Raw genomic sequence first — 14279 nt, 5'->3', positions numbered from 1 at the left:
ATTAAGACACCCCTCCCTCCCCTTAGTGATTAAGACACCCCTCCCTCCCCTTAGTGATTAAGACACCCCTCCCTCCCCTTAGTGATTAAGACACCCCTCCCTCCCCTTAGTGATTAAGACACCCCTCCCTCCCCTTAGTGATTAAGACACCCCTCCCTCCCCTTAGTGATTAAGACACCCCTCCCTCCCCTTAGTGATTAAGACACCCCTCCCTCCCCTTAGTGATTAAGACACCCCTCCCTCCCCTTAGTGATTAAGACACCCCTCCCTCCCCTTAGTGATTAAGACACCCCTCCCTCCCCTTAGTGATTAAGACACCCCTCCCTCCCCTTAGTGATTAAGACACCCCTCCCTCCCCTTAGTGATTAAGACACCCCTCCCTCCCCTTAGTGATTAAGACACCCCTCCCTCCCCTTAGTGATTAAGACACCCCTCCCTCCCCTTAGTGATTAAGACACCCCTCCCTCCCCTTAGTGATTAAGACACCCCTCCCTCCCCTTAGTGATTAAGACATCCCTCCCTCCCCTTAGTGATTAAGACACCCCTCCCTCCCCTTAGTGATTAAGACACCCCTCCCTCCCCTTAGTGATTAAGACACCCCTCCCTCCCCTTAGTGATTAAGACACCCCTCCCTCCCCTTAGTGATTAAGACACCCATCCCTCCCCTCAGTGATTACGTAATATGTGAACGACCCTAACTGCTATCATGCGAATACAGGTATAACACTAATGGAGATAGCGGTCACTTTTTCAATACTGGCCTGGTAACAGCATCTGTTTTATTTAATTAATCAATGATTAATTTTAAATATTAGTTATTAAGTTTTAAAATGAATGAAGATTCTTTTTTATTCGAACAGAGAAAAGAACCCAGAATATTACTGAAAAACAGTTGCCATGGTTACTATCAGTTGCCATGGTAACAGCATTATTCACAACACGATGATTAAAGATAAAAGCAACCCCACATATCTGACAAATCTCCAATACCAGCCACTTATTTAACCAGGAGTATATAAGATGATCTTGCTCGACAAATATGTACAATGCCGATCGCCGATCGGCTATTAAAGTATTAACTGTTAAGGGAGAAAGTTGTGATATATGAAGTTTATTTACTTTATTATCATCTGATCATCATTTAATTTATTATTTACACACTACACAATCAGTCAGCATAATTAACACAGCCTATCTTCACCATATACTTCATCTTTAATTAACAGTGTCTGATCACGAACACGTGACATGCCACGTGACACCCTCACTACCTACAAACGTAATCATTAGCACACAGAAAGAAGAAGACTCCCAACCCGGCCCCTATCAGCAACACAAGTAACCGTGCAGTGTTATCAGCGTCAGCAGCTAGCAGATAAAAGAGTATCCCGATAATACAGCAGATAAGACTGAGTGCAATGTATTTTATCCCTCGTTGTGTGAAGCCGTGTCCTTGGGTTGTGTTCTTCTTTTCTGCAGTTGTGCTGAGAGGAGAGGAGTGTTATTTTATTGGAATACAAGCATTAATATAGCTACACACACGTGGTGAAACACGTGATATTACACGTGATATTACACGTGGTATTACACGTGATATTACACGTGGTGTAACACGTGGCGTGACACGTGATATTACACGTGATATTACACGTGATATTACACGTGATATTACACGTGATATTACACGTGATATTACACGTGATATTACACGTGACATTACACGTGATATTACATAATTACGAGTGATATTACACGTGATATTACACGTGATATTACACGTGATATTACACGTAATATTACACGTGATATTACACGTGATATTACACGTGATATTACACGTGGTATGGGGCCTAGAGTATGCTGTTTTTACCAAATCTACCATTTATTATACTTTTATAGTAATATGATCTAAGACTAAAAGACTAATATGATCTAAGACTAAAAGTAAAAACCGCTCTTTTGTCTTTATACTTTTATAGCTCAGAATATTGCACGTTTTTTTCATTCGATTGATAAATATGCATAAGGCAGATCTTTTTGACTTAAATACAAGGATTTCTGGCGCCAATTGTGGCCTTTCTCTTTACTCTTGTCTCTAAGATAAAAGAAAAGAATTGATACAAATGCCGAAGACAGCTGACAGAGCCATTCTTTTTGGCAATTGAGAGAAGCTCAAGGTTTGGTATAATGACTGCCGACTGGCGAGCGTCAGATGTCTACAGTAAACAATAACATTTCATAAACTCATAGGGATTTGATAGTTGAGCGTGTTTTGTCATGCTTTATGCTTAGGTCACATCGCCAGTAGGCTGTTGCGGTTCTCTTAACTTTAATAGTTGCTGATTCCTTTATTTCGTTCATTTCCTTCATTTTGGTCGTTGATTACGTAATCAAAATTTGTTAATTATTCGTTATAGCTTTATAGTTTAAAGGACCTTTTACTTCCAATATAATATGAACCTCCAAGGTAATTCCAATCAACATTTTAGGACTTTTGCATTTAGCGATTATCTAAATGAAGTTTTTGTCATTCAATTAATAAATAGACTGGCTCTATTTTAAGCTAACGTTTACTCACCATACTATAAATATGCCCAGTTATCACTAAATTATAATGCTTTTAAAAGTTAATATGGGTCTTTGGTAAGTAGACACGTCAGAAAAACAGGTTAAATCTTAAAAACAAGGTGAATGTAACCTCAATCCTTTAAATTATAGTCGTTTTTATTTTCTGCTCAAAGTTTTCTTTCTGGTGGGCTAAAGATTAAGTTTCTCATTAAGGATAAGATATTAACTTGTAATAATTTCCCATATCCTACCAGTTTACTAAATATAGTCAAGGTACCTCACCTTTACATCGACCTCACCTTTACATCGACCTCACCTTTACATCGACCTCACCTTTACATCGACCTCACCTTTACATCGACTTCACCTTTACATCGACCTCACCTTTACATCGACCTCACCTTTAAATCGACCTCACCTTTACATCGACCTCACCTTTAAATCGACCTCACCTTTACATCGACCTCACCTTTACATCGACCTCACCTTTACATCGACCTCACCTTTACATCGACCTCACCTTTACATCGACCTCACCTTTACATCTACCTCAACGCGTTGTGGTTATCATATTAGATACATACGGTACAAACATTTGCTCAAAGTTTGCTAATGCTCATACCATATGGTGATGGTCAATAGATTAAGTTTCTTACTAACGATTTTAACCTGTATAAACCATTATAAATCTTAATTTGCCATTAGTCGAATTGTTCAGATATAAGAGAACAATGACCCGTTCTAATAGTATAATATTTATATGGTGGGTAAGATTGTAGTGTTTCTATAACCAGTCGGCTCAGTTTGTTTTGGTCCGGGCCTTGCTTGCTGACCCTGCCATGGCTCTCTAGCTTGGGCAGGTGTGACTTATATATATATAAAAGATTGTAGTGTTTAGTTTCAGCTCTCATTGGCCTTTTACTAAGATTACTTAAATGGCCAATGAGTGCTGAAACGTCGATTATTTTCATTTAGTTTTCACCACTTATTTGCCTTGTTTCACTTTGTCTGTCGAGAGCCGCGATGCTCCCTACTGAACACTATAATTTAAAAAACTCACGCTCAGTCTTACGAGATCTACGGACTTAATGATTGTACGTCACACAAAAATAATATTGTACATACAAGGTAGTTTGTAATTTCTCTGTTTACTCAGAGATCTGTAATTCTTTATAATACTCCTTTATAAATAACTTTATAAGAAGCAGTTTGCTGAACAGGTGTCTCATATTATAATATTATCAAGTACGACGATGCCCATGACTAATGACGACGTGACGTAATCAGTCAGTAGTGGAAGGATAATCGCAGCTGTCACGTGCATCACCTCCTCACCAGAATCAGGGGTGTAGAAAGCGGGGGCGGGGGAGGGGGGTATTCCTACACCCCTCACCAGAATCCACATCTACTAATCTTTGTTGTTTGTTACCTGGTGTGTTTTAATCGTTCCCCGTAGCTGCCAGTGTTTTTAGTGTTGCTTGTCTTTGTGGGAAGGGAGAACATTATCTTCTTTCCTGAAGAGTAATTATCAGACATTTTGATCTTTAAACAGTATAGTAAAGTAGTAATGCGACTCATAAATAATGTTTCTATCCGAATATCCATGGGGCTGATGTATGTTAACTCATACCTTAAATTGTTGTAAACTAGTGTAAAGTACATATTAAACTAGTGTAAAGTACATATTAAACTAGTGTAAAGTACATATTAAACTAGTGTAAAGTACATGGACACGTTCATTTGAGTTTGAGGATATTGGTAAACAAAAATAATAGCGTTTTTGACGATAGTGGCTTAATTTTGACATCTATTAACCTAGCACGTTCAGAAGTTCTGAACATTAGCCACGTAACCCATACTCCCATATGCACCGCTCAGAAAGAAAATCTATTGTTGTTAGGCACTATAATGTTTCAAATGTCACATTTTGTGTGACTTAGTTAACTGCATTTGTCTAATTATCATTCCTTGGTCTGAAATATAGTAAATTAGGTCAATCTAACAATTATGATACAACATTGGTTAATGGGCACGGATCGAACGGTTACAAGGCAATATTTAGGTAACTTTGTCACACTCATGATACCATACCTCTATTCTACTGTGAGGTGTCCTAAAAACCCTTTCAACTCATTATTTGATGGTTGCTCTACCAATCATAGCCCTAAAATATGTTGTTTTGAATATTTAGCTTATACAGGCACTTGGTTATTGGGAAATGAGGTTAATTCTGTCACAATAAATGAAATTTAAAATTTTGGGCGAATTATTTATATCTGATTTTGGTTTGAAAGGCGGGAAAATTTTATATGATGACAATGTAGTTGATGCAAGTTAAGATCAGTTGATGTTTACATTGTCACAAAAAATTATACGAAATCGTAAATAGATTAAAAACAATGATTATAGAATGAAATAGTCTCTAATAATAACTCTTATAATAACTGATGTGACAAAGTAAACATGTCTTGCCCCTATTTTGAAGATCTATATTCTATACCTCTATTAGAATATTGTCCAGAACATCAGAGCTTAAGTTTAACAATTTTAGGTTAAATTTGTCAAAGTCACTAAAAATGTGACAAAATTAACTTTTCATGCCCCAAAAATTTCAAGATAGTGTATAAAAATTAGCATAGGCTGCTTTATTACCTATATAAATCAATCCAAACTACAAAAAAATATATGTAACTAATGTGATGAAGATTACCTAACTCTTATAATAACTGATGTGACAAAGTAAACATGTCTTGCCCCTAGATTTAGATTAATTTGTCAAAGACATTGAAAATGTGACAAAATTAACTTTTTCTGCCCCAACAGTATCAAGATAGTGTGTTAAAATTGGCATAGGATTTATTACAGGTATATTAAAGTATTAATCGATCCAAACTACGAAAAATATCTTTTAATCTGATGACGATTACCTAACTCTTATAATAACTGATGTGACAAAGTAAACATGTCTTGCCCCTATTTTGAAGAACTATACCTCTATTAGAATACCATGTAACCTTATCATCAAAAAAATTTCGATAAACTAGTTATTTTGCCAGCAAGGAGCTAACAGAGTTATAATAATTTTTTGTGACGAAATTACCCTATTTTTGATCATGTAGCGGTAGTTTAATTGTGACACTGTTAACATATTACCACCTGATAATGATTTATGTGACTGGCATGGTGCATGGTACTAGCAGTGTTGTTTGATCCATAGTACGTATAATATAAGGGGTTTAAGCTGGTATACCATTATTTGTTCAATTTCACACATGTTCAGATATCATCAAGATTGTGTGACAAAATAAGCTTGGTTGTGCCTTCTGTGTTTTAATTCCTTACGACTATTATATGATATAATAACAATTCCCAGCACTTCCAGGCCATCAAATAAACTTACACTACTCAGCATTGCTTATCAGGGTGCCCTAAACATTCATCACATATTTTCTTTAATGTGTGACAGAGTAAACCTGAATGCACCATATAACGAAAAAAGTCGTCAAATATGTAGGTAATGGTCATATGTACCCATCCAATCAACTGGACACTCAAAAATTTGGTCAAAAACGGCAGCAAGGGGTTCATATTTACTCCGTCACATGTTTATAGTGTGACAATGTAACCATTTCCGTGCCGGCCGTATTTAAGCGATATCTTATCACCTGATTAAGATATCGTTATGTGACAAAGTTAGCCTAGAGGATGAGACGATTATCCTAACCATCAAGGGTTTAAGTAATTCAATAGTGTGACAAAGTCAACTACACTGTGCCTTTTAATAGGGTCACTTATATTTACCAATATCCTCAAACTCAAATGAACGTGTCCACATATTAAACTAGTGTAAAGTACATAATATTAAACTAGTATAAAGTACATATTAAACTAGTGTAAAGTACATATTAAACTAGTGTAAAGTACATATTAAACTAGTGTAAAGTACATATTAAACTAGTGTAAAGTACATATTAAACTAGTATAAAGTACATATTAAACTAGTGTAAAGTACATATCAAACTAGTGTAAAGTACATATTAAACTAGTATAAAGTACATATTAAACTAGTATAAAGTACATATTAAACTAGTGTAAAGTACATATTAAACTAGTGTAAAGTATATATTAGACTAGTATACTCCCCTCAATATAGCCAGGAATTAGCTGAAACCTCCTTTACTGGCCATTTATTATTTATCATGTATGTATGCATTCAGCGTGATAGAAATAATGTACAAATAATGTACAAATAATGTACAAATAATGTACAAATAATGTACAAATAATGTACAAAGGATGTGTAGGGATAAAATAGAAATGTTTTATAATACTATTTTTCTATGAATAGATCGGATTTGTAGATTTCGATCTTATTTTGAGGTCCTATAGCATTATGCATTGGCCAGTATTTAAGTGGAAATCTGGGCTCTTATAGTAGGCTGTAAATTGTTCGTTCACAGAGAGAATTGAGTGGATCGCTCTTGATGTGTGTCTAGACAGCTCGTAACCCCCCATTATTTTATTAAGTTAATTATTATTAACTGTGTCGTTATTTGCTAAACTATTAAACTTTCTACAGTTCACTCAGTCAAATCTACCGCATCAGATTGCTGAACCGAGTGACCTTTATTTCATTTTATTTTACTATAATTCATTTTCTTTCACTTTCTTTCACTTGCAATTAAGTAAATCGTGTGTGATCCGATTCACAGAATTCCCATACGAAGTTAGATTAAAATGTGCACATTTGTTACGAAACTTTCTGGCTACTAGCCAGGTAGTTTTACATGAAAAAGCAATCAAATATTTGTTTATTTTTGAAAACTGCCAAATATAAAACGTGGTGGCACCGGCTCCGAATAAACATGAAAACCGAGTAAAGCGGGGGAATATACCTTTTTTAATCACATCAAGAAATAAAAACACCGCACATATTTCTACAGCCTTTTTTTCATAACATAATGAAAAATGACCCAATTCTCATTAACTAAAGTGGTCCTTTAAAAGATTTGGTTTTATAGCTCATAACGCTATATTATTAGTGCACAGTATGTGGTTTTATAGCTCATAACGCTATATTATTAGTGCACAGTATGTGGTTTTATAGCTCATAACGCCATATTATTAGTGCACAGTATGTGGTTTTATAGCTCATAACGCTATATTATTATTGCACAGTATGTGGTTTTATAGCTGATAACGCTGCACTATTAGTGCACAGTATGTGGTTTTATAGCTCATAACGCTATACTATTAGTGCACAGTATGTGGTTTTATAGCTCATAACGCTATATTATTAGTGCACAGTATGTGGTTTTATAGCTCATAACGCTGCACTACTAGTGCACAGTATGTGGTTTTATAGCTCATAACGCTGCACTATTAGTGCACAGTATGTGGTTTTATAGCTCATAACGCTATATTATTAGTGCACAGTATGTGGTTTTATAGCTCATAACGTTATACTATTAGTGCACAGTATGTGGTTTTATAGCTCATAACGCTGCACTATTAGTGCACAGTATGTGGTTTTATAGCTCATAACGCTATATTATTAGTGCACAGTATGTGGTTTTATAGCTCATAACGCTGCACTATTAGTGCACAGTATGTGGTTTTATAGCTCATAACGCTGCACTATTAGTGCACAGTATGTGGTTTTATAGCTCATAACGCTATATTATTAGTGCACAGTATGTGGTTTTATAGCTCATAACGTTATATTATTAGTGCACAGTATGTGGTTTTATAGCTCATAACGCTATATTATTAGTGCACAGTATGTGGTTTTATAGCTCATAACGCTATATTATTAGTGCACAGTATGTGGTTTTATAGCTCATAACGCTGCACTATTAGTGCACAGTATGTGGTTTTATAGCTCATAACGCTGCACTATAAGTGCACAGTATGTGATTGTGGTTTACAAAATCCTGTACTCTTAATGCATAGTTAGGTATGTGATTTTATAGCTCATAACGCTTTACTGTTCTAATCAATGAAGCTCCCATCTTAACCGCACTTCTTGATTGAACTCATTGAATATGCCACATTGAATTACAAATATTACAAATAATAATGGCAGGTTATTTGTCTAGACAGCTCGTAACCCCCCATTATTTTATTACGTTAATTATTATTAACCGTGTCATTATTAGCTAAACTATTAAGCTTTCTACAGTTCACTCTGTCAAATGTACTGCATCAGATTGCTGTACCGTGTGAACTTTATTTCACTTTATTTCACTTTATTTCACTTTATTTCACTTTATTTCACTTTATTTCATTTTATTTCATTTTATTTCATTTTATTTCACTTTCTTTCACTTTCTTTCACTTTCTTTCACTTTCTTTCACTTTATTTCCCTTTATTTCACTTTATTTCATTTTATTTCGCACAATCTCCCACGTAACGTACTTGGTAATGTGTAGTACGGGTATTATTTCAATCAATAATCGATAGATTTTGTGCAATTTATATTTAAATGTATTGGTATTCTGCTTCATTCGAATGCTTCCGTTTTCTGACAAATGTGTTAAATTAACATTTTTGAAATTCCGAATTCTTTAACCTTAATTCTTTTGGGTCAAGAACTATCCTTAAAAAACCATCATAATTCATTAAAATCAATCGCCGGCCCCAAGAAACCCCCTTTTGGAAAAGCCTAAAATGCAAACATTTGTCAAAAATGTGTCAAAAATGTGTCAAAAGACCTCCGATCTTTAAATGGTCTTAGGCACTCATGCTGTCAGAAAACGGAAGAATGGATATATTTCCATTTCTGTAGTAAGTAACGCTGTAAGAAGATGACCTCGTTATATTTCCATTTCAACATTACTTGGAAGATCTAATCATAACTAAATAAACCCCCAAATCTCTGTCAATTTAATTAATCAGTTAATTATGTAATTAAATTTTGGTAGTAATTATCTTATCGGACGAACACAAATATCTACTAAGTTTCAAACACGTTACAATTTCTCTGTATATATCCGCTTTATTCAGATCTATATAAACTAGATTAACTCCCGATAGTGTAATGTTGTGTGCTTGCTATCTAACATTATTTTAAAATGACTTTACTAAAGTCAACATATCAAAACGTGAATTGCATGGCGACTCACAATTAATAAACTGCACGTAATATCCTGTTTTCTAATTATGACCGGTTGTCCGGTGTGTCGCTGATTAATTTGAAACGGTTTCTCTCTCGTAAGATTCAATTGCTTATGAGAGCTGAGACGTGATATGTCTGGAGACGTATAAAGATGAATGGCAGGAGATGAAGCACGAGAATGCCACAGAGACAGTCTGTGACACACATCACTCAGATGCGCACTATGGTGGTGATAAAGTAGATATAATAAGATAGATCATAGTACTATTATAGTAGCCACACTATTCAGTCGAGCCAGTGAAGCAACGCATATTACATATGCGTATCAGTGACGTATATAATACTTGAAGCGCATTGGTTACCGTAAATAACTGTCACGTGTCAAAGTATCGTTCTCCATCAGTTAATCAGTAGTTAGATCTAGTTAGTTAGATCTTCTATAACAGTATAATCGGGAAAAATTTGAGGGTTTTGTGTACAATACCAACTTTATTCTAGAATTATATTGTAAACATTTATCGATTTACTAAGGTGTTTGTACCAGCTGCATGGCGTTAGAATATCTCATATACTTGGTAAGGTCCCTATTACATTGAATACAGATTGTATTTCTATGGAAGCTTTAACAACACCTATCTCATGTTAATTTCCCGAATAATTCTCTACTATTCTCTATCTAAACTTATTTGATGAACGTTTCGAATCAAATCAGTTGCATGTACAGTGAGATTCTGCTTTGTTCCTAAACAGCCAGCCCCCTTGCATGATCAGAAGGAATAATCTGGTATAGTATTGGTGTCTATATTTAGCTTTTACCTATTGTTATCTTTTATCCTTGCTAGTTAATCAGGATTTTGGGTACCGGGCCTTCCTGATACTCTGTTTTGGGCTGTTCCCCTTGCTCAAGCAGGTCAAATTTCTTGATCACTTTATGAGTCCACGAGTTTGGAAAATTTGCTCCTTATTTGTTCCTTATTTTTACTCCTTATTTTGAGTCTAACCAATTCTATAAATCCATCTAATAAGTTCTATAAATCACTTGTGTGACATCACATGTTATAGATTACCAGTTAAAAAAAAGAAACATCGAAAGAACACATATCTTTTCATATTATGTATGACGATGTTGATGCATGTGATGAAGCAGACAGAGTAGAAAAACACATCATATGTATCACAACATCATGCTGTAGTACAAGTATACTGCAACTACTCATTCGAGAGATCTTTAGCAAAACTGTTCAAAATGGAATTAAAATGGTTATCAAGTATTTTGTTTGTCCGGTCAACATTTATTGGTTGGTCGTTTGATAGAGTGATACGATACTCTAATGTTCTCTTATAGTACAGAATAAGTACAGAATCAGTACAGATCTAATGTGAACTCCAGGTAATGGAGAAACATATTATATCAGTTCGCAGTTTTTGTATCTATTTCCATATTTAATGAGGTCTGATCGTCATCTTCTTACAGCGTGTGAAGGTAAAAGGGTGACATCCTCTGAATCAGGCAGAGGTCGAGTGTTATCGGGATTACTTCTGTAGTAGTTGTACAGTAATACTAAGGTTTTGGGATACTGCGGACCCTCTACCGGCCAAACCTTGTTAACAAAGCCGCAGTCAAGGTTTGGTGAACGGTAGTTTAAAGCGATTAAGGGACATAAGTCAGAATCTCGAATAATTTTCAAGACTTGATGTCAATTTATTATCGGAGAAAAATACGATTTATGAAGGAGAAACCTTACATTCTACCTATTACTCATTTCTCAAGATGTCCACTACATGATGTTGCTGTACCACTTTGACTTATGTCCCTTAATCGCTTTTAACTACCGTTCACCAAACCTTGACAGTAGAGGGTCTGCAGTAGTCCCATTACCTTAGTATTGCTGTACAACTACTATTTCCAAATTTAACGAATCCTGATCTTTATTTTTGACCGTGATACTTAACGAAAATCAGTATCTTCGATTGAATTGATTATGAATCTCCATGCTATTTTTATATGTGGCTATAATTAGGCTACCAGCACATATTTGTATTTAGGGGTAATATCTAACTTATAATTCGGAGATTTCTCTTTTTCTGTCTGACCACCTTCGTGCAAATTGGCTATAAATCAAAAGGTGGCATAGTAACGAGAGCGGAAAGTGCACGTGGAAAGATTGTTACTGTAGTAAAGCTACCAGCATAGATTTGTAATAAGAGGTAATACAGTTACTTTACTGAAGATGTACGAGTACTAGCTAAATCACGTGACACGACAACATGATGACAACATTCAATGAGCTGATTTAACCAATTAACCGCATCATTATTACAGATGGATTCTTCTTCTATGCTAATACACGAGGAGATTATTATAATTGTATGGTATGTCATTGCTCTCGTCTTATGCCTTACAGGTAAATTTTTAAACCTTTATATTTGTAGAACAGTATAAAGTATTTGAATACATTTCCTCCTCCTTAATTTCTGAAATGTTATACTAATATCATACAGATAGTACAGAATTTACCAGTTTTGTTACTTCAGGTAACTTCGTTGTGATGCATGCCACAGTCAAACATGACGCAATAAAACTTGATAAAATGTCAGTGTGGATCGTACAAAACCTTGCTGTTGCGGATATCCTGCGCGGTCTCTTCAACGTCTTCCCAACCATCATTGTTCTGATAACTGGTTATGAATGGTCCACCGTCTGCAAAATTCTTCTTGCCATCAAATACTGTTTCATTGACGCGAACTCATTCTTTGTGAATGCGCTTGTGGTAAACAAGTTGTACCGATGCATGGTGCCACTTGCGCGGTCTCCGAAGCAATGGCATTGCGTGATAGTGACATGTGGTGGAGTGGCTACTAGTTCTATATATATGTCCATAACTCTATATCAGGCCATCACGTCAACTCAAGTTAGGTAAGCAGGTGATGTTTGACTGAATGATGTTGATTATCAATCAAGAGTCAAAAAACAGAAAAAACAACTGTTCCTCAATCATTTGGTAGATATGATCCCTTACTTGACAACGCAACATTTAACATTGCAAAATTATCCTAAATTACAATTATTTTTTAAAGATTTTCATATATTATGTTATTGTGTAACCTTGTTTAACTGATAGTAACTTTATTTCAGTTTCATACAAGATTACATGGGCTGCACCCCACAAGAGAATACCACGGGAGTGAACCTGTTTGTAAACCCTTCAGTTGATGTTATCTTATCCCTGATTGTAGTGATAGTTCCTATTGTCATGCTGGTGTTTAGTAATAGTGCTCTTATTCTAATAGCCGGAGTCAAGGGTATGTGTGAGATTTTTAAATATTTTATATTCCATGAGATTTATTCCTTTCGGTACATTTGAACCACTAAATCATAATGAAAAAATTCAAATTAAAGAAGGCTTGCTTATTTTTCTTTACAGGGAGAGGTCAGGTGAAAAGGAAGAATATTCTAATAGTTCTGGCGACAACTACAATGTTTTTCATCAGTAACTTCCCATATGTTCTATGGTGTTTAGACTTTTACAATGTGATAGGTTTATTTGATGGTAAAAGCTTGGTTATATACACACGATTCACCTTCATTGTCATGCAGACTTCTTGCTTCATCAATCCTTTTATATATTATCTTACAAATAAAAGTTTTAGAGGGTACTGCAAAAAGAAAATTGCGAGAGGGAAAGAGGCAGTTGGAGCCGGCAAGTAGAATATTACTTAATATCTAGACTGATAAATATATTATAATAAAGCAATTGTTATACTAAAACAATTGTTTCATAAATTTTCTCTGATCCCTCATAATATGGATTCAAGACAATTTGTTAACGATTTTTTAACGAAATCTTCTGTATAATCTTGTATTTCAAATCATATACTGATTGTTTTTGATATTGATACCTTTTATTTACTATAAATTGCAAAACAAAAATTTCAATCATAAGTCAACTTTGGTAAAACTTGCAGCACACAAGTGGTAAATCTCTTACCATCAGGCATAGTAAGAAAAGTGTGAGGGACATGCTTGCTTCTTGAGGGAGTATCAACCTTATCTCCTCCTACAGTAGCTTTCTTATGTTTATAATTCTCTATTTGTTTGCGTTTTTCTCCCTCTGCTGTGTCAGTGTCTTCGCACACAGTGGAATCTGATACTGTAGAAAATAGTATATACTCAAATGGCACAGTGTTATAGCATTGCTCTTACATAAGCTTTCGCTATGTACCAAAATGGCAGGCAAGTTGAGTGATTGGATGATTATTTATTAGACGAACATTATACATATATCATTTAAACTAAGACTACTTGACTCACCAGGTTGAACGTTGATCACTAATTTATTTTCTACACATTTGTTTTCAATAACTGTATCTGAAAAAAATAGTTGCCAGATAAAGCTAATATAAAGAATCAGATTTCAAAATCCATACTTCTCAGACATAACCATTTGTGAGTAGAATATACCTATCATTTTTAACAAAGAACAATTAATGACTGTTTTACATCACTAAAATGTATAATATATACCTTCTAAAATTGCTGACGATTTGGCTGGAGATTCTATAGAAACAGTGACTTCTTCATTGCTCATACTG

At 35.0% G+C, this 14279-nt stretch overlaps 2 protein-coding genes across 3 annotated transcripts; one reads left to right on the top strand and one right to left on the bottom strand.

The window, feature by feature from the left end:
* Window positions 1-675: 675 nt before the first annotated feature.
* LOC134824550 (uncharacterized) lies at window positions 676-14279 on the bottom strand. 2 transcript variants are annotated; one of them, XM_063836456.1, is made up of 5 exons: window positions 14212-14279; window positions 13999-14055; window positions 13676-13837; window positions 3998-4082; window positions 676-1484 (listed from the first exon to the last, which is right to left on the bottom strand). In XM_063836456.1, exons 1-5 carry the CDS (start codon window positions 14273-14275, stop codon window positions 1268-1270), a joined length of 585 nt encoding a protein of 194 aa, XP_063692526.1. In that variant the 5' UTR covers window positions 14276-14279; the 3' UTR covers window positions 676-1267. The 2 variants fall into 2 exon arrangements, with proteins under 2 accessions (XP_063692526.1, XP_063692527.1); XM_063836457.1 differs by having other exon boundaries at window positions 13676-13831.
* LOC134824456 (uncharacterized) lies at window positions 11946-13666 on the top strand. Its single transcript, XM_063836362.1, has 5 exons — window positions 11946-12091; window positions 12222-12603; window positions 12823-12989; window positions 13112-13225; window positions 13653-13666. The coding sequence occupies exons 1-5, from the start codon at window positions 12010-12012 to the stop codon at window positions 13664-13666; spliced, it is 759 nt and encodes a 252-aa protein (XP_063692432.1). The 5' UTR covers window positions 11946-12009.

The sequence above is a fragment of the Bolinopsis microptera genome, chromosome 12 (genome assembly GCF_026151205.1).
Source record: "Bolinopsis microptera isolate Bmic1 chromosome 12, MBARI_Bmic_1.0, whole genome shotgun sequence".
NCBI lineage: Eukaryota > Metazoa > Ctenophora > Tentaculata > Lobata > Bolinopsidae > Bolinopsis > Bolinopsis microptera.
Note: the sequence above shows the minus strand (reverse complement) of the source record. Positions and strands in the feature narration are given on the sequence as shown.

Excerpts from the sequence above, each read along its gene's own strand:
- LOC134824456 (XM_063836362.1), top strand. The coding sequence starts at position 12,010 with ATGGATTCTTCTTCTATGCTAATACACGAGGAGATTATTATAATTGTA. Across the intron at positions 12,604-12,822 it reads ATCACGTCAACTCAAGTTAG|TTTCATACAAGATTACATGG; the intron begins GTAAGCAGGTGA and ends ACTTTATTTCAG. Across the intron at positions 12,990-13,111 it reads TCTAATAGCCGGAGTCAAGG|GGAGAGGTCAGGTGAAAAGG; the intron begins GTATGTGTGAGA and ends TTTTCTTTACAG.
- LOC134824550 (XM_063836456.1), bottom strand. The coding sequence starts at position 14,275 with ATGAGCAATGAAGAAGTCACTGTTTCTATAGAATCTCCAGCCAAATCG. Across the intron at positions 14,056-14,211 it reads ATCGTCAGCAATTTTAGAAG|ATACAGTTATTGAAAACAAA; the intron begins GTATATATTATA and ends TATTTTTTTCAG. Across the intron at positions 1,485-3,997 it reads GAACGATTAAAACACACCAG|CACAACTGCAGAAAAGAAGA; the intron begins GTAACAAACAAC and ends CTCTCCTCTCAG.